Source organism: Mustela lutreola, chromosome 13 (genome assembly GCF_030435805.1).
Source record: "Mustela lutreola isolate mMusLut2 chromosome 13, mMusLut2.pri, whole genome shotgun sequence".
NCBI classification, from domain to species: Eukaryota; Metazoa; Chordata; class Mammalia; order Carnivora; family Mustelidae; genus Mustela; species Mustela lutreola.
Genome location: NC_081302.1, coordinates 53,816,167 through 53,840,356, shown reverse-complemented (window position 1 = coordinate 53,840,356; position 24,190 = coordinate 53,816,167). Strand labels below are relative to the sequence as shown.

Below are 24,190 nucleotides of genomic sequence, written 5' to 3'. Positions count from 1 at the left end.
GTGAATTGCCAGGTTTATACACTTCACAGCACTCACCATAGCACATACCCTCCCTAATGCCCATAACCCCACCCCCCCTCCCAAACCCCCTCCCCCCAGGAACCCTCAGTTTGTTTTGTGAGATTAAGAATCTCTTGTAGTTTGTCTCCCTCCCTCCCGATCCCATCTTGTTTCATTTGTTTTTTTCCTGCCCCCCAAATCCCCCACGTTGCATCTCCACTTTTTCATATCAGGGAGATCATATGATAGTTGTCTTTCTCCGATTGACTTATTTTGCTAAGCATGATACGCTCTAGTTCCATTCACGTCATCGCAATGGCAAGATTTCATTTCTTTTGATGGCTGCATAGTATTCCATTGTGTGTGTGTGTGTGTGTGTGTGTGTGTGTATCACATCTTCTTTATCCATTCATCTGTTGATGGACATCTAGGTTCTTTCCATAGTTTGGCTATTGTGGACATTGCTGCTATAAACATTTGAGTGCACATACCCCTTTGGATCACTACATTTGTATCTTTAGGGTAAATACCCAGTAGTGGATCACATTTTCTTGCTTCTCTGTTTGTCTCATAATATTTTATTGTATGCCAGACATTGTATATAAAAGAATGGTAGAGACTGAAGTAAATGATATTTACCCCAGAAAAGGGCATGCCTCTTCATCTGCTAAGTCCCATGTTTGTGGAGGTGGGCACTGGAGGAGGAATGCAGAGTCAAACCAGTATATGCTTGAGCTCTGACTGGGCTTTGTTGTAGATTAGTTAGATTCCACTTATCTCTACTTTCAGAGGTACTGAGGAAGAGATCAGGACTTTCTCTTTAGTAATGTCTGTCATGTGAATTCTGGTGAGATTCCAGAGCGTTCTTTATGCTTTATAGCTGAATTTCCAGCGCTACAAACCATGGCTCATTTCTCTTTGCTTTATGGCTATGTTTTTGGTTGCTTGGGAGCTTTGCCCTTTAGTCCTGCATTCTCCTTTCTCCAACCCAGATTTCTCTTTAAGCTGTTGCCCTTCTCCAGCCAAAGGCCATATCAATGAAGGCCAAGTGTGCCACAGAGGAATTTATCTCAGCTCTTCTGCCCGAACATGGTTCATGAGAGCTGCTGCTTTATACGGTATAAAGACGTGAAGTGCCTTGAAGGGATTTCTGTTGCTTTTTCTGTCCCACCCCCAGGCTTCACTGGGTTGTTGCCTTGTATTAACAAAAGGTGCAGTATGCTTCAGAAAGAATCTGTCTCAGTTCTTGCCCTTTGTCTGGTTTTTAGTGTGTACCCCTGTGTACTCAGTGAAGGCCAGGGGGAAGAGTTAGTGGGTAAGTGCCAATTCCTCTGTGACTGAGTCTTTTCAGTAGATGAGTTCATCATCTCAGCTCGTCTGTGGCCATTTTCGGTTGTTGGAAGTTCAGCTTGCTTCTCCTGATACACCTATGGCGGATTTCTTCCTCCTCCTACCATTCTGCCCGGGATGTACATGCTGTGCATCTCTTCTTTCCTTGAAAATGCTCATTACTCTCTAGAATTTAGTTCATTCAGGTTTCTTTGAATTCTTAGCTGTATGGTAGGTTTTAAGAAACTGTGATTTTTACAGATTAACTGCCTTGTTCTCATTGTCAGGTTGAAAGTAAAATTCTCTTCAATTCTCTTCTTCCTAACTAGAAGTGATTCAGGAGCATTTATTTCTAGTGTTCATTATTTAGTGGTTATGCCTAATCATATTATTGTAATTGATAGGTAATCTTTTCTGGGGGTGAGACTAGGGACTTAAATCTTTAATAAGTTGTTATATTTACCTAGAGAAACTTAACAAAGTAGATTTAGAACACCTTACATGATGATTGAAAACACTCATTTTTTTCCTGATTTCTGGACTTTATTTTTTTATTACGAATGTAGCTAACTTTTATAATGAACTTTGGAAGTGAGGAATAATATCCACTCTTGATAGACAGTAGGAAAACCATTATACCTAGTTTGTGTTCTGTATGGAAGTGTCTATTTGGAAGGAAAAGAATATGTTTGAGATTTTGTATGTACTATTTCCTAGATATGGATTTCCCTTCCTTCCTTCTCCTCATCTTCCTCCTCCTCTGCCTTCTTCTATTTCTGTAGTCATTTAACTGCTCTGATTTTCTTGCCAGTGTAGAAACAATCATTTCAACCTTATGGATATATTTTAAGGATTGAATCAGATAGCCTGTGTAAAATGAATAGGAAAATGCCTGGGACGTAGTGCTCAATAAATAAGAGTCCCTGACACAACCATTTACTCAGTCTCCTGATTCTGTACCTTCTTACTTCCTATTGCCCTTATAACACTGTTGAACATGGTTAATACTGAGGGCTGCTATGATTCCGCTTAAAAGATATGTTAAAAACATTTTTGTCTTCATTCAGTCTTACTTTTAAAAAATGAATCTGGAGGGGCACTTGGGTGGCTCAGTTGGTTAAGTGACAACTTTTGATTTTGGCTCAGGTCATGATCTCAGCGTTGTGAGACTGAGCCCACGTCAGGCTCCATGTTGGGCATACAGCCTACTTGGCAGTGTTCCTCTCCCTTTCTCCTGTTTTCTGTCTCTCTAAAAAATAAAGAATGAATCTGGAATCTTCTCTAGATTTGATTTTGAATTTGTCAATAGTTAGGTTGTTTCTAGGATCACACATGGTGGCAGTAGGCTCTTCAAAAAAGCTTCAATCTTCTTTCAAAGATAAAACTTTGAAACAATATGTTTTTATAGTGTTAAAAACACTGTGGTTTTTTATATTGTTATATATTTTTAATATAGTTTTATATATAGTTTTTATATAGTGTTAAAAACATAGTGTGTTAAAAACACACTATGTGTTTATAGTGTGGAAGGAATGTTGTCCTTTCAAGCTTTACCTAGACATGAATCATGGTCATTGCTTGGCTGCTGCCAGCAGGGGATAACACTATTCTTCCCTTTTAACAACTAAGATGGCACTGTGTCTCTCCTATTGAGGGTCTGCTAAAATATTTTATCATAGCTATAAATGCTTAATCATTTGGGAACTGGGGATCTTATTAAGTGAGAGAATGTATGATAAGACTATACCAGCTTTAAGGATTCAAGGGATTCTAGTAACAATATCAATTTTAAGACTTACAAACATATGCTTTGAATGAATATATCTTCATATTTTGCAAATGACTGGCGGGGAGGCAATTTAACAGTAGTTGGCTTAGATCAAGTTCCATGTGTAAAAGGTATCTGTTTTTAAATATAGAAAGACCCAAATATTTTGTTGCCAAAAAAACCCAGAAAAGCAAACAAAGAAAAACCCTCAACATATTCTCTTTTCAAAGAATTTTTTTTTAATTTATTTTTTTGACAGAGAGAGAGAGAGAGAAAGAGAGAGCGCTCACAAGTGGGCAGAGAGGCAGGCAGAGGGAGAGGGGGAAGCAGGTTCCCCACCGAGTAGAGAGCCTGATGCGAGGCTTGATCCCAGGACCCTGAGACCATGACCTGAACTGAAGGCAGAGGCTTAACCCACTGAGCCACCCAGGTGCCCCAACATTTTCTGTTTTAACATACTTTGAATTTCTGTTGCTGTTTTCAGAAATCTTTTATGCAATTAAAAATTTTCATTTCTTTTATGTTTAGGTGTTAGTAGCTTACCCTTTGTAATTTATCAGAAAAGAGTTTATATTGAAAGCAGTTGGATGGTGTATAGGCTTTGGTTTGCTTTTTCTGTGCTTGTCATCCATTCATCATTGTTCCCACCATATTCATAATAATATAAGTATCCTTAGGTATATTATGGTTTGTATATCAAAATAATAGTGCCGTGTTATATCCAGTAGTAAATTAACATTGTCTCTACTAGTCTTTTGTATGAGGAGCTGCACCCTTTTGTAGGGGAAAGACTATTGGGAGTTTGGTTAACCTGAAATAGGAAAAGTGGCTGAGCTACTAAGTAAACCAAAATCTCACATAGCCACATAAGTATTACATGGTTGTTATGTATTAATTGGGGTAGATATATTTATTTATTAGTAAAACATGTTTTGGAGCATCTACTTCCTATATTAGGGTCAAATATTGTATTCTTTCAACTACTTCTCCCTCTCTCAGCGACTGTTTCCAAGATAGAAAAATCATAGCTGTTTGGCTTTACTCTTGCTATTAGATGACTGATTGGAGATTATGGGTTTTGGTTTTGAGAGAAACTAGAGAAACTAGATAGTTACCCCCTCCTCTTTTGGAGTTACTTTTTAAAATATCTTAAAATATTTTGAAAATAGTGTTTTGTTGAATGAAGTTTTGATACCCTGTTGCTTTCCCACCCATATTTATGCTTCAGTTTAGCTCTTTGCTTTTGCATATTTAACATTTTAAAATGAAACATAAATGACAGATTTTTGTTAAGGAAAGGAATTTTAGCAATTACCATCCTCTCTGAAACTCATTTCATAACCAGGAAAGTAGGACCATAAGAAAGAGGTCAGAAGACTAATTAATTAGTAGCAAAGCCCAGATTTCCTGACTTCAGTTTGATTTTTTTTTTTTTTTAATAGTCTGTCCCAGTATTTCTGGCTACTTTAGAGTAAGTCTAGGAATGAAAAGAAAACTGGTATGTTAGGTAACTCTTTTGGAACTTAAGAGTGTAGTAACAATTGAAAATATTGAAATAGTTGAGGCATGGTGGTGCTATTTTATTTCTGTCCTTTCCAAGGTTATTCAGAGCACTGAAAATCAATTGTTGTCTTTTAGTAATTAGGAAATAAAAATCACAGTGTTGTGACATGAACCCCCATATTTAACACCTAATTTAATGGAAGTGGTAGAAATCCTGTTAGCCAACAGAGATGCTATAGACTGGGAATATTCTCAAGTGGAAGTCCAAAATTCAGTTTAAAACCACATGAAAGTGGTATTATGTCATGAAAATAAAATTTCTTAATTCTTTGACCATTTGACTAAGATAATGAATGCTTGAATCTTATAGTCAGTTGTCAGCTTCTCATTTGAATAGTGTTTGACGCAGCATTTACCCCAGTGCCGGCCACATAACAGACAGAGGAGTTGAACTGTTCTTCAGCTTTTTATTATCTAGGTCTTGTCACCTCCTGCCTTAACCATTGTTAACTCCCACTTATCATCTTAGTTCCTAGTCTCTCCCCTGCTAGTGTTGAAGTGAGTAATTGAAGATTTTTGCCTTTTTGAATGAAAAGCGCATCTCAAGGCTTAGATGAAATTGTCAACTGGTGAAAAGGGGTTCCTTCATGTTTTTGTTCTCGGAGTTAAACTATATTATATCAAGCTGATATTTCTTCCAGCTTTGCCTTACAAGGTGATGCTCCAGGGTAGCAGGTTTCAATAGATGATGACTTTAAAGTCGACTTCAGAGTTATATTTCTGCTTCCTTACATAATTTCCTTGTTGCAGTCTGTGAACCAATTATATGTGAGGTCATTTAAGGTTTGCTGGACACATGGAGCTCATATCCAAGCAATTAGGGCCCACAAATGTTTTCTGTAAGAATTACAACATTGTGCTTTAAAAGTGGTGTTTTTGGCATAAGTGTGAAATAGTGTGAAAGGTTTTCACACTATGAGGGGGGAGGAGGGGTGTTTGTAAATAATTTCAAGAGGTTTGAGAAATTCTTCAACATGTAAATGACAGAATAGCATGGAAAACTGTCATTTTTTTGGTCTGTGGATAATGTCGAACAATCACTGCAGCTACTTGGCAGTTTCAATGAATGAGTGGCAAAGCTTACACAAAAGTCCTCCAGGAAGGTGTTATCTAAGATCCACTTACAGAATAGAGACAGAGCTTCAATAATCTGAGGAGCAAAGCCTCCCATCCTGAAGATTTTCCATATCTTCAATAGTTAACTAATTGCTACTCATTACATGAGAACTTACTTGGAGAAAAGGATTTCATTTAAAATTTCTTAAGCTAGAATAGAGCCCTCAAAGGGAAGAGTCCCATCAACCTTTACAACCCTGTGACTTGGCCTGAAGTCTCCTCCAGAGTCTCACAGCAATCTTTATTCAGTGCCTAAATTTTTTTTAGTGTTCTTTCTCCCAGGTACCATGCTAAAGATAACTTAACGTTTCTTGGATCATTTTGTTGCTTTTTATTTTCTGTTGATGCTTTCTGCAACTTTCATTGCAGGTGTACAATTTTTGAACTATGTAATATTAAATAGGCTTCTTTGGATCTGTGTGGTCATTTAACCACTATGGATTACATTATTTGAATGAGAAAATGAATCGAAGTAGTAAACCCCTAAGTTAAAAGTCACATTTTAATGGATATCTGACACATATGATAGAGGATTAATACCCTTAATATACAAATATATCTCAGAAATTGCTAAGAAACACTGTATTATCTGGTAGAAAATAGGCAAAGGATTTAAATAGCCATGCCACAGGAGAGGGAATCCAAAAGGGTATGTTCTAAACCTCTTTAATAGAGAGATACAAATTATATAATTATATAAGAGCCAAAATTTAAAAGTATAATAGGGTGCCTGGATGGCTCAGTTGGTTGTGTGGGACTCTTGCTCAGGTCACGATCTCACGGGGTGTGGGATCAAGCCCTATGTGGGGCTCCATGCTCAATAGGGGAGTCTGCTTAAAGATTCTCTCCCTCTGCCCACACATGCATGTGTGCATTCTCTCTCTCAAATAAATAAATCTAAAAAACCAAAAAGTATGATAATGTCCAGTACCTACATTGACGTTGCTGGTGGAAGTGTGAGTCGATATAGCTTCTTTGGAAAGTAATAAGGTAGTAGCTATTAAAATTAAGAAAATAGGGGCACCTGGGTGACAGTCTTAAGTGTCTTCAGCTCAGGTCATGATCTCAGCGTCCTGGGCTCCAGCCCCAGGTCAGGCTCCCTGCCCAGTGGGGAGTCTGCTTCTCCTTCTCCCTCTGCCCCTTCCTCCCACTCATGCTCTCTCTCTCTCTCAAATAAATAAATAAAATCTTTAAGAAAATAAAATAAAAAAAATGTATATCTTTGATGTAGTTTCTTTGTCAGTTATGTTCATTAAGGAAAAAATCAGTTTGTAAAAGATATTTGTACACAATATGTATTCCAGCATTTTGGTGTTACATAGTGACAAAAACAAGAAGCAATTAATGTATCAGTAAAGGAATAGTTGAATAAATAATTGTTTACCCATGTTATGGACTTCTGCACTGCTAAAAAATAATGTTAGATTTATATCTGTGGATCTTGAGGGTGTCCATGCCATATTGTTAAGCAAAAATTGCAGACTAAAAAAAAGAGTTTTTGGACTTTGGGGTAGTGTATAAAGTCTGATACAATTTTTTCTTTTCTTTTTTTTTTTTTTTTAGCAACTTGAATACTTTCACAGGTATGTCAGATGTCTTTCTGTACACAGAAAAGTATGGAAGGCTAAACTCCAGGTTTTTAATTTTAAGTTTTTTTGAGGGCATTGGGTTAGGAGTGAGGCTGTGAATGGACGGGGTCAAGAGAGATCATTTTTCTTTTTACATTTTTGGATTATTTTCCTTTGTTACAGTAAGCATGTGTTAGATTATAACTTTAAAAATAGCTGATAAAACCCTTATGTTTAAAGTGAAACTTCCTAAAGAATACATCTATTATAACTGCTTTCTCTGTGAACCTGAGTTATAAAAATAAAATGTTCATGCTTTGTGTTTAAAGAACTCAGATTCATCTGACAGGACCTAAAAATTCTTGGTTCTTCTGAGATGTGTTCATAAGTAAAAGTCATTCCTTTGGTTTAATTTTGTGGTTTTGGTTGGTATAGTCTTGTCATAAATATGACCAGCTACCCTAAGGCCAACAAAAATATCTTCAGTAGATTATCACAATGTAACAGTATGTTATGGATGATAAGAACTTTATAAGAAGCTGAGTTGCAAATTGAATTTTGGGTGTTAAATTGTGATAAATTGGTTTGTCAAATATTCTAATAGATATTACCTGTCATATTACTGCTTTCCCTGTGTACCAGTTATTCTCTACCTCCAGAAAGGCTGTTGTTACTTTGCAATGTGGTTTTTCAAACTGTGTAACTTTTTGTTCCTATTACAAAAATAAAACATGATGAATACAAAAAACTTGGGATACTGAAATCCTGAAAAGCAAAAGGATAAAACTGAAATCATATATAAGTCTAATTATAACCACTGTTAACATCTTAATGTGTTATTCAAATCTTTTAAGAAAAATGTTGCCAAGTATAATTTACATATAATGATTTTCACATATTTCAATGTACAGTTTCATAAGTTGTTTTTCTTTTCAGTTTCATAAGTTTTGATATATCAAAACTTATGAACGTTGAATCATCATTAGTCAAATATTGGTCAAATAAATTCATCACCACTGAAAGTGTACTACTCAAGAGGGGTTCCTCCATTTTCTGGGAATCACTGATCTGCTTTGTAGGTATGGTTGTATTTTCTGGAATTTTATACAAATGGAATCATATATACTAAAATATATTTATTATATAAATATATTTATTATCTATAAATATATATTTGTATGTTCACTTTTATTTATATATTTATATATTAATATGTATTATTATATATAATTTTTTTTCTTACAGGCATTTTATATTATATGATTTCTGTCACTTAGCATAATTTTGAGATTCTTTCATGTTGCATGTCTCAATAGTTCATCAGTTTTTATTACTGAGTAATTAGTTTGCCTATTCATTCATTCATCTGTTGGTGGACATCACTGTAACTGTTTTGAGGCTCTTTAAATGAAGGTGCTGAACATGAATGAACATTCATGTGTAAGTCTTTATAGGGACATAATACTTTCTTTTTTCGTGTGTAAATGCCTGAGTGGAATGGTATATCACATAGTAGATATTTAACTTTTCAGGAAACTGCCATTCTCTTTTCCAAAGTAGTTGTGTCATTTTCCATTTCTACCAGCAGTGTATAAGAGCTCCAGTTCCTCTGCCTTCTTGCTAGCTCTTGGTATGGTCAGTGTTTTTAATTTCAGCCATTCTAATAGGTATATAGTGGTATTTCCTAGTGATTTTAATTTGCATTTCCTAGTGATTTTAATATGCACTTCCTAGTGACTAATGATGGTGAACATTTATTTATGTGCTTATTTGCCATCTGTATATCTTTGATGAAGTGTCCACATCTTTTGTCCACTTTTTTATTAGAGCGTTTGTGTTCTTTTGAGTCTTGAGGGTTTTTTTTTTTTTTTTTTTTGATTTAGTTATTTGACAGAGAGAGAGAGAGCAGGGAAGCACAAGCTGCCAAGGGAGAGGGAGAAGGAGGTTCGACCTGGGGCTTGATCCCAGGACTCTGGGATCATGACCTGAGCTGAAGGCAGATTCTTAACTGACCGAGCCACTCACGCACCCAAGTTTTGAGATTTGTTCATACATTCTGGATATAAGAAATTTACCAGATAAAAGATTTATAAATATTTTCATTCAGTTGGCAACTTGTCCTTTAATTTTTTAAATTATGACTTTTGAAGAGCAGCCATTTTGAATTTTAGTGAAATCCAATTTATCAGTTTTTACTTTTATGGATTGTGGTTTTTTGTGTCATACCTAAGAAATCTTTGTCTGATGGAAGATTACAAAGATTTTTTTCTTGTTTTTCTCCCAAATCTTTTCACAGTTGTATACATAGTTTATATTTAGGTCTATTATCCATGTTAAGTTAATTTTTACATAATGGCGTGAGTCAGAGGTCATTTTATATAGGGTGTGGGTCAAAGTTCATGTTTTGCATATGGATATCTAATTGTTTCAGTACTGTTTGTTGAAAAGACTATCCTTTCTCCACTGACTTGCCTTTATACCTTTGTCAGAAATTGTGAGTCTGTTTCTAGACTGTTCTAGTGATCTCTAAACACCATAGTCTCACTATCTTGATTGCTAAAGTATTACAGTAAATCTTGAAATCAGGTAATATTAATTAGTTTTCCATCTTTGTTCTTTTACAAAGATGTTTTGACTATTCTGGGTCCATTGGACCTTTATGATTTTAGAATCAGCTTATCAGTTTCCACAAAAAAAGCCTACTGGGATTTTGATTGGGATTGCATTGAATCTGTAGATTCAATATCTTAATAATATTGAGTTTTGCAACCCATAAACAAGGTGTATCTCTCCATTCATTTAGATCTTTAATTTCTCTCAGTGTTTTTTTTTTTTTTTCCTCTTTGAGAGAGAGGGATGGGGGTGGGTTGGGGAGGGGGGCAGAGGGAGAGAGAGAACCTTAAGCAGGCTCCAAGCCCAGTACAGAGCCAGAGTCAGGGCTCTATCCCAGGACCCTGAGATCATGACCTGAGCTGAAATCAAGAGTTGCGTGCTTAAACGACTGATCCACTTAGAGGTACCCCTTTTGTTTTTTTCAGTGTATAGGTTTTGTGTACATTGTCAGTCATCATTCAAGTATTTCATATTTTTGATGTTATTACTATAAATGGTGTTGTTTTTTTAATTTTAACATAGAAATACAATTGATTTTTTTATATTGACGTTGTATCTTGGCACCTTGCTAAACTCGCTTATTAATTCTAGAGCTTGTTTTGTAGATTTTATCACAGTTCTGGTATAAACAGTCTTGTTATATATAAATAAAGGTAATACTGCTTCTTTTTAATTGGGTGGGGCTTTTTCTTTGTTTGTTTTTCCCTTACTGTTTTTGCTAGTACCTCCAGTAAATGTTGAATAGCAGTGATGAGAACAGAGAATTTGTCTTATTTCTGATTTTGGGGGCAAGCATTCTACCTTTCACCCTGAAGTATGTTAGGCATAGATTTTTCATATATGTTGTTTATCAAGTTGAGGAAGTTTTCTCCCATTTGTGGATTGCAATCAGGAAGTGATATTCCATTTTGTCAGGTGTTCTTTGACATGATAATGTGTTTTTTCTTTTTTAGCTTGTTAACATGGTGAATTAATCGATTTTTTTAAAATTAACATATAATGTATTATTAGCCCCAGGGGTACAGGTCTGTGAATTGCCAGGAATTAATTGATTTTTAAATGTTAAGCTAACTTTGCATTTCTGGAATAAATCCTACTTGGTTATAATGTGTTGTTGTTTTTATATATTATTGGTTTCAGTTTGAGAGAATTTTGTTTAGAATTTTTGTGTCTATATTTATGAAGGATATTGATCTGTAGTTTTCTTTTGGTCCTAGATCCAGGTGCTATAACAAAGCATCATAGCTTGGGTGGCTTATGAAAAACCTGAAACATATTTCCCACAATTCTGGGAGCAGGAAGTCTGGGATGAGGGCACCAGTATGATCGGGTTCTGACAAGGCCCTCTCCTGGGTTGTGGACCGCTGATTTCTTGTATCCATACATGGCAGAAAGAGTGGAGAGACAGAGCAAGCTCAGGTGTCTTTTCTTCTAAAGGTTCTAATCCCATTCGTGAGTGCTCCTAATTACCTCCCAAAGGCCCCACCTCCTAATACCATCACATTGGGAGTTAGGATTTCAACATGTGCATTTTAGAGGAACATATTCAGTCTATAGCACTTTCCTTGTGATGTCTTTGTCAGATTTTAGTTTTCAGGCAGTGCTGGTCTCATAGAATGAATTGGGGAGTATTTCTTCCTTTTCCAGTTTTCTGAATGGATTTGTATAAAATTAGCTTTTTTTCCTTAAATGTTGGTAGACTTCATCTTGAAGGTATCTTGGCCTGGAGTTTTCTTCAAAGGAAGGTTTTTAATTAATTCAATTTCTTTGTTAGATATAGTTATTGAAGTTACCTTTTCTTGTGTTAGCTAAGGAACAGCTGACTTTTTTTTTTTTTTTAAAGAGAGATTGAGTGTGAGTGGGTGGGAGAAGGGGAGGGGCAGAGGCTCCATGCTCAGTGCCGAGCTTGAGTGGGGCTAGATCCCATGACTGCAAGACCATGACCTGAGCTGAAACCAGGAGTTAGACGCTTAACTGACTGAACCTCCAGGTGCCCCAAGAACAGCTGACTTTTTAAAGGAATTTCCAAGTTGTGGAGTGTGTTGTCATAAAAATTTTCACACTAATTCTCCATTTAATATCTGAAGTATCTGTACTTCATGTCAACCCCTATCTCATATTCCTGACCTGACTTTGGTAATCTGTGTCTTCTCTTTTAACATATATTGTATTTGCTTTAGGGGTACAGGTCTGTGAATTATCAGTCTTACACAATTCACAGCACTCACCATAGCACTTACCCTCCCCAGTGTGCATCACCCAGCCACCCTCTCCTTCCCACCCTGCCTCCTCTCTAGCAACCGTCAGTTTGTTTCCTGAGGTTGAGTCTCTTATTAACGATTTATCTCTCTCTCTGATTTCATCTCATTTCCTTTTCCCCTATGATCCTCGGTCTCGTTTCTCAAATTACTCATAGTGAGTGAGAGATTTCACTCATTAGTGAAATCATATGGTAATTGTCTTTCTCTGATTGACTTATTTTGCTTAGCATAATACCCTTTAGTTCCATCCACATCATTGCAAATGGCACGATTTCATTTCTTTGATGGTGCATAATATTGTGTGTGTGTGTGTGTGTGTGTGTGTGTATGTATCACATCTTCTTTATCGATTCTTCTGTTGTTGGATTTCTAGGCTCTTTCCATAGCTTGGCTATTTTGGGCATTGCTGGTCTAAACATTGGGGTGCACGTGTCCCTTCGGATCATTACATTTGTATCTTTAGGGTAAATGCCCAGTAGTGCAATGCTGGGCTGTAAGTTAGCTCTATTTTCAACTTTTTGAGGAACCTCCATACTGTTTTCTCTTCTCTCTTTCCTAATCAGTCTCTCCTGATTTGTCAACTTTATTGATTTCTCAAAAAATAAACTTTTGGTTTCATTAATTTTTAAAAATTATTTTGTTTTCAATTTCATTGATTTAAGCTCTGATCAGTATAAATTTCATTTCTCTGGGTTTCACTTGCTCTTCCTTCTTTAGTATCTTAAGGCAGAAGCTGAGGCCATTAATTTGAAATCCTTCCTTTTTCTCCACACTGGCCTTTAGTGTTATAAAATTTCCCCTAAGTACTCCCTTAGTGGCATGCCATAAATTTGGCTACATTGTATTTTTACTTTCATTTGTTCCAGTGTGCTTGGCAATTTCCCTTTTGATTTCATCTTTGACCCATGTGGTATTTACAAGTGTACTGTTTGGTTTCTGAATATTTGGAGATTTTCCAAAGATTTTTTTTAATTTTCTTTTTAGATTATTTATTTATTTATTTATTTGACAGATAGAGATCACAACTAGGCAGAGAGGGAGGCAGAGAGAGAGGGGGAAGCAGGCTCCCCGCTGAGCAGAGAGCCTGATGCAGGGCTTGATCCCAGGGCCCTGAGATCATGACCTGAGCCAAAGGCAGAGGCCCAACCTACTGAGCCACCCAGGTGCCCCCAAAGGTCTTTTTATTATTAATTTGCAATATAATTTAATTTTTGTCCGAGAATATACTTTGTGTGAGTCAGATCTTATAAATGTACCCAGTGTTTTTAAAAATGACTGTACTTACCTGCATCATTCAAGAAAATATTCGCTATGTACTATTTTGTGACCATTTTCACAAAGCATTATATTATAAAAATTTTCCTGTCTCAAGGGTTTTCTAAAACTTGATTTTAAAAAAAAAGTAACTTAGGTTTTTTTTTTGTAGGAATAGTACATTTATGTGTTTCAGAAACTGAAACAATATAAAAAAAATGCACACTGAGAAATCATAGTTTCACCTGTTTCTATTTACATTATTTGCAACATTATTAGTTGCAGGGGTATCTTTTCTGTATTTCTCTATGCAAATACAAGAAAAAACATGCATATATATACTCTTGTTCCAATATCTCTACACAAAAAATAAACAGCTTGACCCTTAATTATTGTATGTGGATATGCTTCCATTTATTTAATGTATATTGATGTGTTTTTCCTGTTTTAAGAAAAACTAAATGGCTTCTCTATTCTGAGGACCGTGTTGGCCAGTATTGTCTTCTCATTTAATTTGGATTACAGCTATATTGGATCAGACTCATCAGTCTACATTATAGATGAGTGGCTTTATATAAACTGGGCTTTAAATATATGCAGTGTTTTCCTTTGACACCTTCAGAGGACCTTATTGTATTCATTTTGGTGCTAAGCCCATAGAGTAGGTCCTTAACAAATGTAGCTCTGTAAATGATTTAATTTCTTAGTTTGGTTAGCCCATATGGTAAATGATGTAGGTTTCAGTTCTAAATATACTATATGTTGTTTTCCTTGACATCCATCATAGTCAAGTACAGAATGATATGTGATAGGTGACAGTTTAGTAAATGAACATGCACTGAGATTAGGTGTGATTCTTTTGAAATCTCTCACTGTGCTGTGGTAGGAGGGAATGCAGGGTAGTGTGGCAAACTTGGGTTCACATTCTTCCTGAACTATTTTGTGGGATGACTATGGTCAATACAGTGAAATGCCATGAGGAAGTACCTAACATAAGCTCTAGTAGTCAGGGATATGGTAAATGTTGGGTTCCTTTCTCCTTTATTTCTTCAGGGTGGGCTCTAGGTCCAGATGCTCATTTGAGTATAAACCCAGAAGCCCATTCATTACCACCGAGTCCACACTGTGCAGCCCACTGTCTAGGACGCACACCAGGTAGAGGATTTTGCAGGTGAGGATAAGGCTTTAATGTTCTTCCATTCGTGGTTGTCACTGGCTGAGGGGTTTGGCATGACGCTTTACCTGTAATCTTCATAATAGTCATACTTGATAAGTATTATTAATGCTCTCTTAAAAATAAGAAAACTTAAGCCCGGAAGATTCAGAATTCTTGTCCAAGGACACTGATAAAAGACAGGATGAGAAATCACAGCTACATCTGTTTGGCTTCAAAGGCATTTTTTTTCCCCTCCATTATATTATGTTGCCCCTTGGGATGCTTACAAAGCATCACTAGTTTTCAAGGACTTACTATAATGAAATGAGAACTATGTAATTTTCTGAAATTTTAATTTTAATCTTTACATGTATGACAAGTTTAAGTCTGCAGAGGGAGAAAATTATAATTTGGATTCCTTTAATAAACTTATTTTAAAGCCCTTGAATATGCCTGGGTAAAAATAGTACACATTTTTTTTTTTTTTTTTTTTTGTGAAACAAGTATTGGCTGGGGATTGAATAAGGAATGTAGCCCAACATGAACCAGATGTTTTATTTTTACCTAGAGAGGGAAATGTTAGAATATAGGATTAGGCTCTCTGGTTTCATTTTGACATCAGTTTATCATTATATGGCCTCCTGGAAGGTAGCATCTTGTGCCTGAAAACATGGAAGTCAGGGTTTCCTCGTGCACGCAGGGCTGTATTTATATGAGGTTATGCATGGCAGTTTGGCGGTTTGTTTTGCAGATGTTCGTAATGTACAGTCTTACATCTTGTTTCTATTTCTGGAATGCTTTTAAGTATGACTCATGTTTTCTTGAGGCCATCCTAAAAATACAGCTAGTTTCAAGCATTAACGTAAAATACACCACAGACACCACACAGCAGTATGTGATGCTTTCTCTCAGTAGTTTAATACAATTTTTGGACAAATTAAATATTTTCTTTGACATAATAGACTAAAGTAAAAAATAAGTAAGTAAAAATGGGAGTTTTTTTTTTTTTTAAGAGAAACATGTCCTCTCATATCATAGTGTAAAAATTGGAATTTTCAATAAAAGGAGTAAAACATGATATCATAGGCATTCTCAAAAATGAAGAAATAGTATTGATGTCCAGAAAAGCAAGTCCATTGAACTTGTTGGAGCCCCATGAGGTGCATACTTGTAGGGAAAATCTTGGATCTGAAGATAGAGCCTGTTAAAAAGATTTTGGAGGCGTAGTAGGACATAAAGGCTAGAGTGCAAGCTTTGAACTCAGAAGCTTAGGTCAAAGTCCTGGTTCATGCACAGAGCAACTGTGAATAAGAACTTTAATTTTCTTTTCATGAAACTTAGGTAATGAATATTTAAAGAATGCTTATATGGCCCTTACTATTACCAGACACTGTTCTAAGTGCCTAATTTAATCCTCATAATGACCTTATGAATAAGTACCTTTGTTATATCTGTTATACCGATGGAGAAACTGAGCACAGAGAATTGAAATAACTGTTGAAGTTTACATAGCTAGTAGACAGCAGAGTTGGGATTTGAACAGTTTGGCCCAATTCTGTATTCTGACACAGTAGAGTCTGCTGCGTCCTAGGGTTGGTGTGAGTTCCAAAAGAGATCCTGTATGAAAAATCATTTGTATTTTTACCCGGCACATGAAAAAGATGTAATAAATTATTGCTGTTATTATGACTGTTTATTGGAGAAGGACAAAATACGGGAAAAGAAGTCTTACTGAAGGTATAGCATAGACTACAGGGCCAGCTACAGGATTCAGAAGCTGCTTATGTGTATTAAGAAACTTACATAGAATTGAAATGTGGTGATGAGAGCCTTGGATATCTTGACATCTAGCAGATCAAACTAAAGGTAGAATTTCTTCACTACTGATTTGCCTTCCTGACAATTTCATCTTTCAGAAGCTAGGGGAAACGAAGAGGAACTCTTCCTCCAGACTTAATTGTGACTAGTTAGAAATAATTCGGTAGTGGTATGCAAGCAACAGAAACCTTGAAAAAAACCCAAACTCAGACATTGTATTTCTCCGCAAGGGTGCCACTGACATACTGGGCAATGGGACTACCTTGGACATTGTATTAAGCATCACTAAATGTCAGTAGTGTACCAAATTATCCCTCATCCCCCAAAGCTTTTCAACATCTGAAAGTACCCCCAGACATTTCCAGATGCCTTCTGGCAGGCATAGAGTGGTGGCAGTATTGTGGTTAGGTGGGAACCGCTGTTGAGTGGCAAGAGTAAAGGAAAGGATTGCTGAGAATTGTCAGATGTACCTTAGACCAGTGGTTCTCAACACATGAGGATCGTGCTCAGTGGATTCATTCCTGTGAGCATACTCGGGATTATACTCAGTTCCCACTTCAGATAACTCTCCTGCCTTTCTCTCCTGCTTGAGAAAGTACATGGCATATAAAGGGCTCTGTAATTATAGATATAATTGACTCTTCATGAGTTTGCTAAAAAAAAAAAAAGAAAATTATTCCTGTACCGCAGCACTTAATTGATACTGACAACTTGTGAGGGCCAGACCTCTCATTTGATTAGGAACTGCTGCCTTCAACTTTAAAAAAAGTCTTAAAAATGTCTATAGTTCCAAGGTCAAGGCATTCAAAATGGAATAGAACTATATAGAACTTAATGGAGACTGTAATTATGAACAGTTACAAGTAGTTATAAATAATAAACAGTGGGAGGAAGCAGAAGAGACCTACTTGGCTCTACCTTCTAGAACTTTGGAAATGGTCGTGTTTTAAATAGTCAAGTCCAGGTAATGGAAGGTCAGGCACATTGCCAAAGCTAAATACAAAGTGACACCAAACTGTAAGAACAGTGCTGAGAGGGCCTGTGGCCAAAGTAAGCTGAGGTTTGTAAAAACATAAGCAAAAAGAATCCCAAAAGTGTTCATGTTTTTAATTATATATTTGATATTGGCATAAGAAGAGGTAGTAGATCCATGGGATAGGGAACATTGTGTAATTTTATGACAGAGAAGCTAAAGCTTCTTAACTCTTTTATCTTGTGTCATCCTTATACAGCAAGCTGACTAACTCATCTTGAAATAAGAAAGAGTAAACTATATATCACAAAGATGGATTTAGGCCTGAAGTGGGAAAGAAAATAGTTTAAGTGGACATTTGATAGTTATAAATGAGGTCGAGTCTCCAGTCTCAGGTGAATTGCTTCCACAGCATCCTGAAACTGCTTGGTAGATTTTCAGAGGTCTAGGTCTTAGAGCAATGTTTCTCAATCTGTTTTTCATTATTGCTCGTCCAAGGACATTTAAACCCCAACTTGTCTTCCCCAATCTCATGAAATGTTAATACCACAGTTCTACTACATATCTTTTATGTACAGTATCCCTTTAGTGGACAGCAGACCATTGTAACATCTAACGATTTTTTTCAACCCCTTTTCCAAGGACCAGTGTTTGCCCCCTCGAGGGTGATAAGTTCCCTGTGCATGTTGTAGAGGATTCAGAGGACAGGAGAGAAGCCACGCACGTCCACTTAAGTGGTGAATCTCCTGATTTTCAGACATAGAGGCACTTGGTTTGGGGAAGTTATGAGATGCTTTAGTGTGAACCCAGTGACATGACAAACCAACCAGGCTGCCCCCCAAACCTTGTTCTTGATCATTTCACCAGGATAAAGGAAATCAGAAATTTCTCTTTATTTTTTCCCATGGTTAAATGTTAGCTTTGTGGGTGGGGTGGGAGGTAGACTACACTTGTAAAGTTGTGCTGTTGAGGTTGGTGGGGGAAGCACAGCTTTAGCCTTGGCAAGTGTTCTTAGTTTGATCTTTGAATTCTTTTATGACCTCACTGGGTGATTAAACAAAGTGTAAAAATTATGGAATATATCCAGTACATATAAAGGACTTATCTGGGATATATATGTGTGTTTATGTGTAAAATGGAACACAATAATAAAGGAGACACTGTAACCCACATCCAATTTAGGAACTAGAATATTACCAAAAACCATTGAAATTCTCTTGGTTTTTGGTAATATTCTCCCTGAGAATATTATTCTCCCTGAGAATTTCTATGATTCTCTGCCTAGGTATCCATTATCCTGAATTTATCATTCTCTTGTTTTTTTGCTTCTCAAGCACTACTTTATTACATATGTATGGATTTCTAATGAATTCAGTTTGCTAGCTTATTGAGTATTATCAAAACAGTATCATATGAGATTTATTCTGTGACTTAATTTTTTTCACTGAATATCTTTTAAGAGTTAAACATATTGGAAGTAGTGGTAGTTCATTCTGTTTTTGTCATTATGTAGTATTCCTTTATGTGTGTTTTATCCATTTCCAGTCTCCAGTTGTGTTTTTATTTTTTTAAGAATGAGTACGTTTTCCTTTTCTTTGCTGTATTCGGTTTTATCTTGAATGGCATTCTGTGAGTATTCCATCTGTCTCCTGATGTAGAAGGGCAAGAGTGTTTCTTAGATACTTAGAAATGCACTTCCTAGGTCACTGGGTGATTTACAAATGAGCAAACACAAATTAATTATATTAATTCAAACATTTATAAAATGGGTAGGCAGAAGATGAGCAGATTAATGGGTGATTTAATAGTAGACTTAGAAGGGCATTGGAATGAAGTAGTCTACTATTCCCAAGAGTTGCTGTATAAGAATAGACTTAAATAATAGACATCTGAAGATGTCAAGTCACTTAACCTTCTCACTGTGAAGTTTGGTGGATCTCACATCCTATTGACAATTTAAGTTAATAGTTTTCTTCAATTTTTTAAGATTGTGATAATCATTAATTGTCTGGGATGATTTGATCATGGTCCCTTCTTAGAACAAAAGCACTGGACTGTAAAACTGTGATAAAATAACAATTCCAGTGCCTTATATCGCCCTTGAAAATCGCTTTTATTTCTTTAGTGACACTTACAGGTGATCATTCAAATGTTCTTAAAAACTGTTAAATGTGGGATTATGTGCCTGTTTATGAGATCATAAACTTTGTCCTGTTTTAACATTGATAACAATGGTTTTACTATAAAGCAGTGTGAGAATTCGCCAGGTGTATCTATCAATGAGTATGTATGTGTGTACACATAGATATGCTTTTAAAAATATAATACACTAAATATATTGATTGCTTGGAGATTTATATTATAAGTAGTAGTCTGGTTTGCATTTCGTTTTATTTATTTTTTTCCTCTTGAAGTTTCAGACTCTGTGGCTCAATCTGTAATTCAGCATCTAAGATGGATAATGCAGAAGGATCTTTTGGGGCAAGATGTCTTTCTAATAGGACCTCCTGGGCCTCTTCGACGTTCTATTGCAATGCAATACCTGGTGAGCAATTGATTCTTATGGATTCCTAAGGGAACTTGGATTAATTATGTTCTAAAATAAATTAAGAATTTATAAAAATATAAGGATTATTCATTACTCAAAAAAATTTTCAGGTTGATAACCTGTTTAATAAAGATTTTGGAATAAGTATTCTGGGAAGCAAATGTGCATTTATCTTTCATAGCTTTAGGAAATTTTGGCTGCAACTAGAAAGTTCTCAACTTCTGGTAAAAAAGAAATTCAAATTCAGGCAATGAGTGGCAGATTGGATCATAAATTCTGAAATTACAAAACAAAACCCAGTTTTATATTATTCAAGGAATATTTATCTTAGATCCACATCCTAAAATGCCAAATAACTCTCTTGACTTTTTGATGTTGTATAGTCTTCAAGGGAAGCCACAAGTTTGTAAAATATCTCTTATGTGTTACATGCTTTTTTCCCTTTAGATAGAGAAAACGAGTTTATTAAAACTTGCTTACTTTATTAAACTAGCTTACTGAGCTTTATCCAGTTAGTAAATGATGGAGCTAGACTTCAAATCCTTTCTCTGACCTGTTATTCTCTTAAATGTTCGTAGTTCTCTGAGCATAGTTATAAAGTGAATTGAAATATTAAAATCTCAACATAGGTTTAAAAAAATGTATAGGACTATATTTCTACTTTGTCAGGTTTAATACACATTGTTCTATTGATGGGAGGAAGAATGCGATCAGATGAAGTTGTTCTGAAGATATTTTTTAGGATGAAGAGAAGAACTTTGTTTTCAGCTTCCTTGTGTTACTTGATTATTAAAGAATTGATTTCTGTGCTATTGAAATATGCTTTCTGTACTCTTTTATTTTAGTAGTAGATGTATTTTGGTACTTCTAATATCATATAGGGTGAGGATGATAAAAATACAATGGGCAAATAAGAACCTAACTTCTTTGAGCGCATACTTTTCATATTTTATGTGTGTTCCTAGAACCAGCTTGTGAGATATAATGGGTCATTGTAGTATTAGCCTTATTTTATTAATAAACAAGGCAAAGTGGTTTATCTAGGAATGCTGAGTCAGCTGCTGAGAATCCATTCTACCTGGTTCATTACAATGACCACAGTATCTTACTTTGGTTTTGTTTTTGGCAAGACCCTGAAGCTTGTTAGGAATGTGGAATGAGAAAGGCTGGGAGATTACAGGAGTCTTGTTGGTTCAAAAATGCAATATAAGTCTGTAAGTGTGAAACCTGTATTTCTAAAAAAAAACCCCACAAACTTTAAATTATGAAATAGAGCTGAGGCAGCTTTAGGATGTGGAAATACACATAAGAAAGCTTACTAGCCTAAGCTTCCTTGCAAACTCTGCAAGTGGGTACTGTTGCCATTAGATATCAGATCCTACGCTTAGTAATATCCAGAGTAGATGAAGACTGTACAGGCAGAGATTTTGGGGCAAGCCTGCTGAACCAATAAGAAATGAAGTAGAAATAATTTGACAGCTGTGTGTCTTTTATATTTAATCCATGTAGAAGGAATTTTATGATAGCTCCCAAAAAACTCAACAGACCCCTGCTGCCTCCTCCATCTGCTGCTCCTGGTACTGTTGGTGAAGTTGCTTAGACCATCCCTGGGAAGCAGCAGCTGGTGCTTGTCTGGTCTGAGCTGTCAGTGTGGCAGTTCAGGGTGTTACTCTGGTACAAATTAACAATAAGAGGTATGTATGACTTTGTCAACCAGTTTTGACAGGGTTTTCCAGTGACCACATTCAACCAATCAGTGAACCCAACATGATGATACCAGCGATGTGTTCCAGAAGCAAGAAGGAGGTATCCACTAACAAGAGGAGTTGCTGCTTTAATCCAAAAGTGTGCTTTCACTGGCAGTTCATTCTTATTTAGAAAAATATTGTTTGGTATCACCATATCTTCATCATTATATGTGTGTTTTCTCTATTTAAAATGTTTTCTTCTTTTCATACGTACTTGAATTTATGGGTATATGGAAACAGGTGTATATTATAAAAACAAAATGAAAATGACACTATATTTTTATCAGCATTACATGGAGATAAGGCAGAGGGGAAAAAATCCTATTGTATGGACTTATCCTCTTTTACCATGAATGGCATGCTCATTCAATTTTCTTCTTTATACGTCAGTAATTAATTTGTTCTTCCTGTTTAATAACAACATATTGTATGCCTTATTTAACTGGAGAGCAGCATTGTTTTTAATTCAATATTGTAAAACCAAGGATAATGTTAAAAACTTTTTGTATGTAATTGTCACATGCAGGGCAAAAAGACATTAGGGATGCATAAATTATTCCAAAAGAAATGAATTCTGGATGGTTTCCCCTTCAAACCAAAATGCTTGTTTTCTGTGAAAGAATTCTATTTTCCCTCTCCTTCCTCTCCTCCTTTCTTCTTGTCCTTCCTGAAGAGCTGTGTTTGTTTTCTTTCCCTTTTCTGTTGATCTTTGTATTAGTATTCACCTTGTTTTCACACTTGGTTAAGTGTGAACCCAACATATCACATACGGTTGGTAAACTGGTTAATGGACTTAATTAATGTAGATGCCCTTTAAGAAAAAGGTGAACATTACTTACTGAAATGACTATCATTTGTGAAAAAACTAAACAAGTTATTACTTGTGGTATTTGAAAAGAATTCTATAAAAAATACTAAGATTTACAAGACCTGACTATGATTATTATTGCTTAAGAAGTAAATAATTATTAAGTAGTGAACTATTGGATGCAGCAAAAGTAGAGCTCTGAGGAGAGGTACGTGCATGTTTTTCATTAACGTTCAATGTTTTGCATTTTTCTCACAGCTAAGACTCAGAAGGATTTAATTCAGAATTACATTTAGAATGCTCTTCTCTAGGGCAGTAACATTGTCGTATAACTGGCTTCAAAGCATATGTTGGGAATTGGATTTAATTTGGGGACAATTTCACTCTCTGCTCTATAGGAGCTGACCAGACGGGAAGTTGAATACATTGCCTTGTCCAGGGACACCACTGAAACCGATCTCAAACAGCGTCGAGAGATCCGAGGAGGCACAGCTTTTTACATTGATCAGGCAAGTTCTTATCACACTGCAACACATGACTGTTTAGTCCAGGTCTATGCAAAATTGATTTTTAAAGCAGAATAGAGCTAGCCCATGTGATAGTGAAGATAATGTACTGTGCCTTCTCTAGACAGATTTAATTTAGAATTTTGGTTTTCCTGTTCTTGGAAATGCCTTCTTGGTTTAGCACTAAGTAGAAAGTGTAGATGAAATTAATGGTTCTAAAATGTTACCTAAAGATCAATATGCTGATTTCTTAATTTTTAATTGCTTCCTAGTACTTGCACATAGAAATTTGAATTTTTAAAAAGGAATTAAGGAGATTTTAATATAGGAAATTGTCTAGCACATTTAGAAAGTATTCTCCATCTAAAAGTCAGGTAGGTAAAGGTGTATTAAGCATAGTGAAATTAAGTATATACTTCCAGGTACTACATCCTTTCTGGGGGAGAGGTAGGTTCTTAGGTGCAGATTACCAACTAAGATGATATTTTCTCAATATTATAATGAAGCTTGTTGAACATTTCTTCACACTCATGAGCACACTATTTATAATTAAAAGAGTATACACTTAACACTTGAACAATAAGTGGGTTAGGGTTGCTGACCCCTGAGCATCAATGACCTGCATATAAATTTTGGTTCCCCCAAAACTTAATACCCTACTGTTGACTGAAAGCCTTACCAATAACAAACAGTTGATAAATGGATTTTGGATATTATATGTATTATATACTCTATTCTTAGTTAGAAAAAAAGAAAATGTTATTAAGAGCATCAGAAAGAAAACATTTATAATACTATAATGAAAAAATCTGCATATAAGTGGATCAATTTCAGTTCATCAAATTGAATCTGCAAATCTGCATGTAAGTGGATCAGATTCAGTTCAAATGTGTTATACAAAGGTCAAGTTACTATAAGTGTAAAAAAACCACTGAGTGAAAGAATTTCTGGAGACCTGGATATTCACATTGTCTTATAGATTACTTTATTAGTTACAAAAAGGAAAAATATACTTAAGATGGGGAGATTTGGCAGTCTTCCCCTTAAAGGATAGTGATCATACTTAGCATCATGTAGTGAGAAAATCTGAGTTCACATTTCCAATTAAAAAGTAATCCTTTGTGGATGAAGCCCAGAAGTACATTTTAAAGAAATCTGTTT

The 24,190-nt window shown here is 35.7% G+C and overlaps 1 protein-coding gene across 2 annotated transcripts in view; it reads left to right on the top strand.

The window, feature by feature from the left end:
* Positions 1 to 24,190, top strand: part of VWA8 (von Willebrand factor A domain containing 8) — a 333,728-nt gene that overhangs the window by 21,959 nt on the left and 287,579 nt on the right. For both annotated transcript variants that reach the window (XM_059144521.1, XM_059144520.1), the window contains exons 3-4: positions 19,834 to 19,964; positions 22,922 to 23,032. In XM_059144521.1, coding sequence (XP_059000504.1) covers positions 19,834 to 19,964; positions 22,922 to 23,032 — 242 coding nt within the window. The remainder of the gene's footprint in view (positions 1 to 19,833; positions 19,965 to 22,921; positions 23,033 to 24,190) is intronic.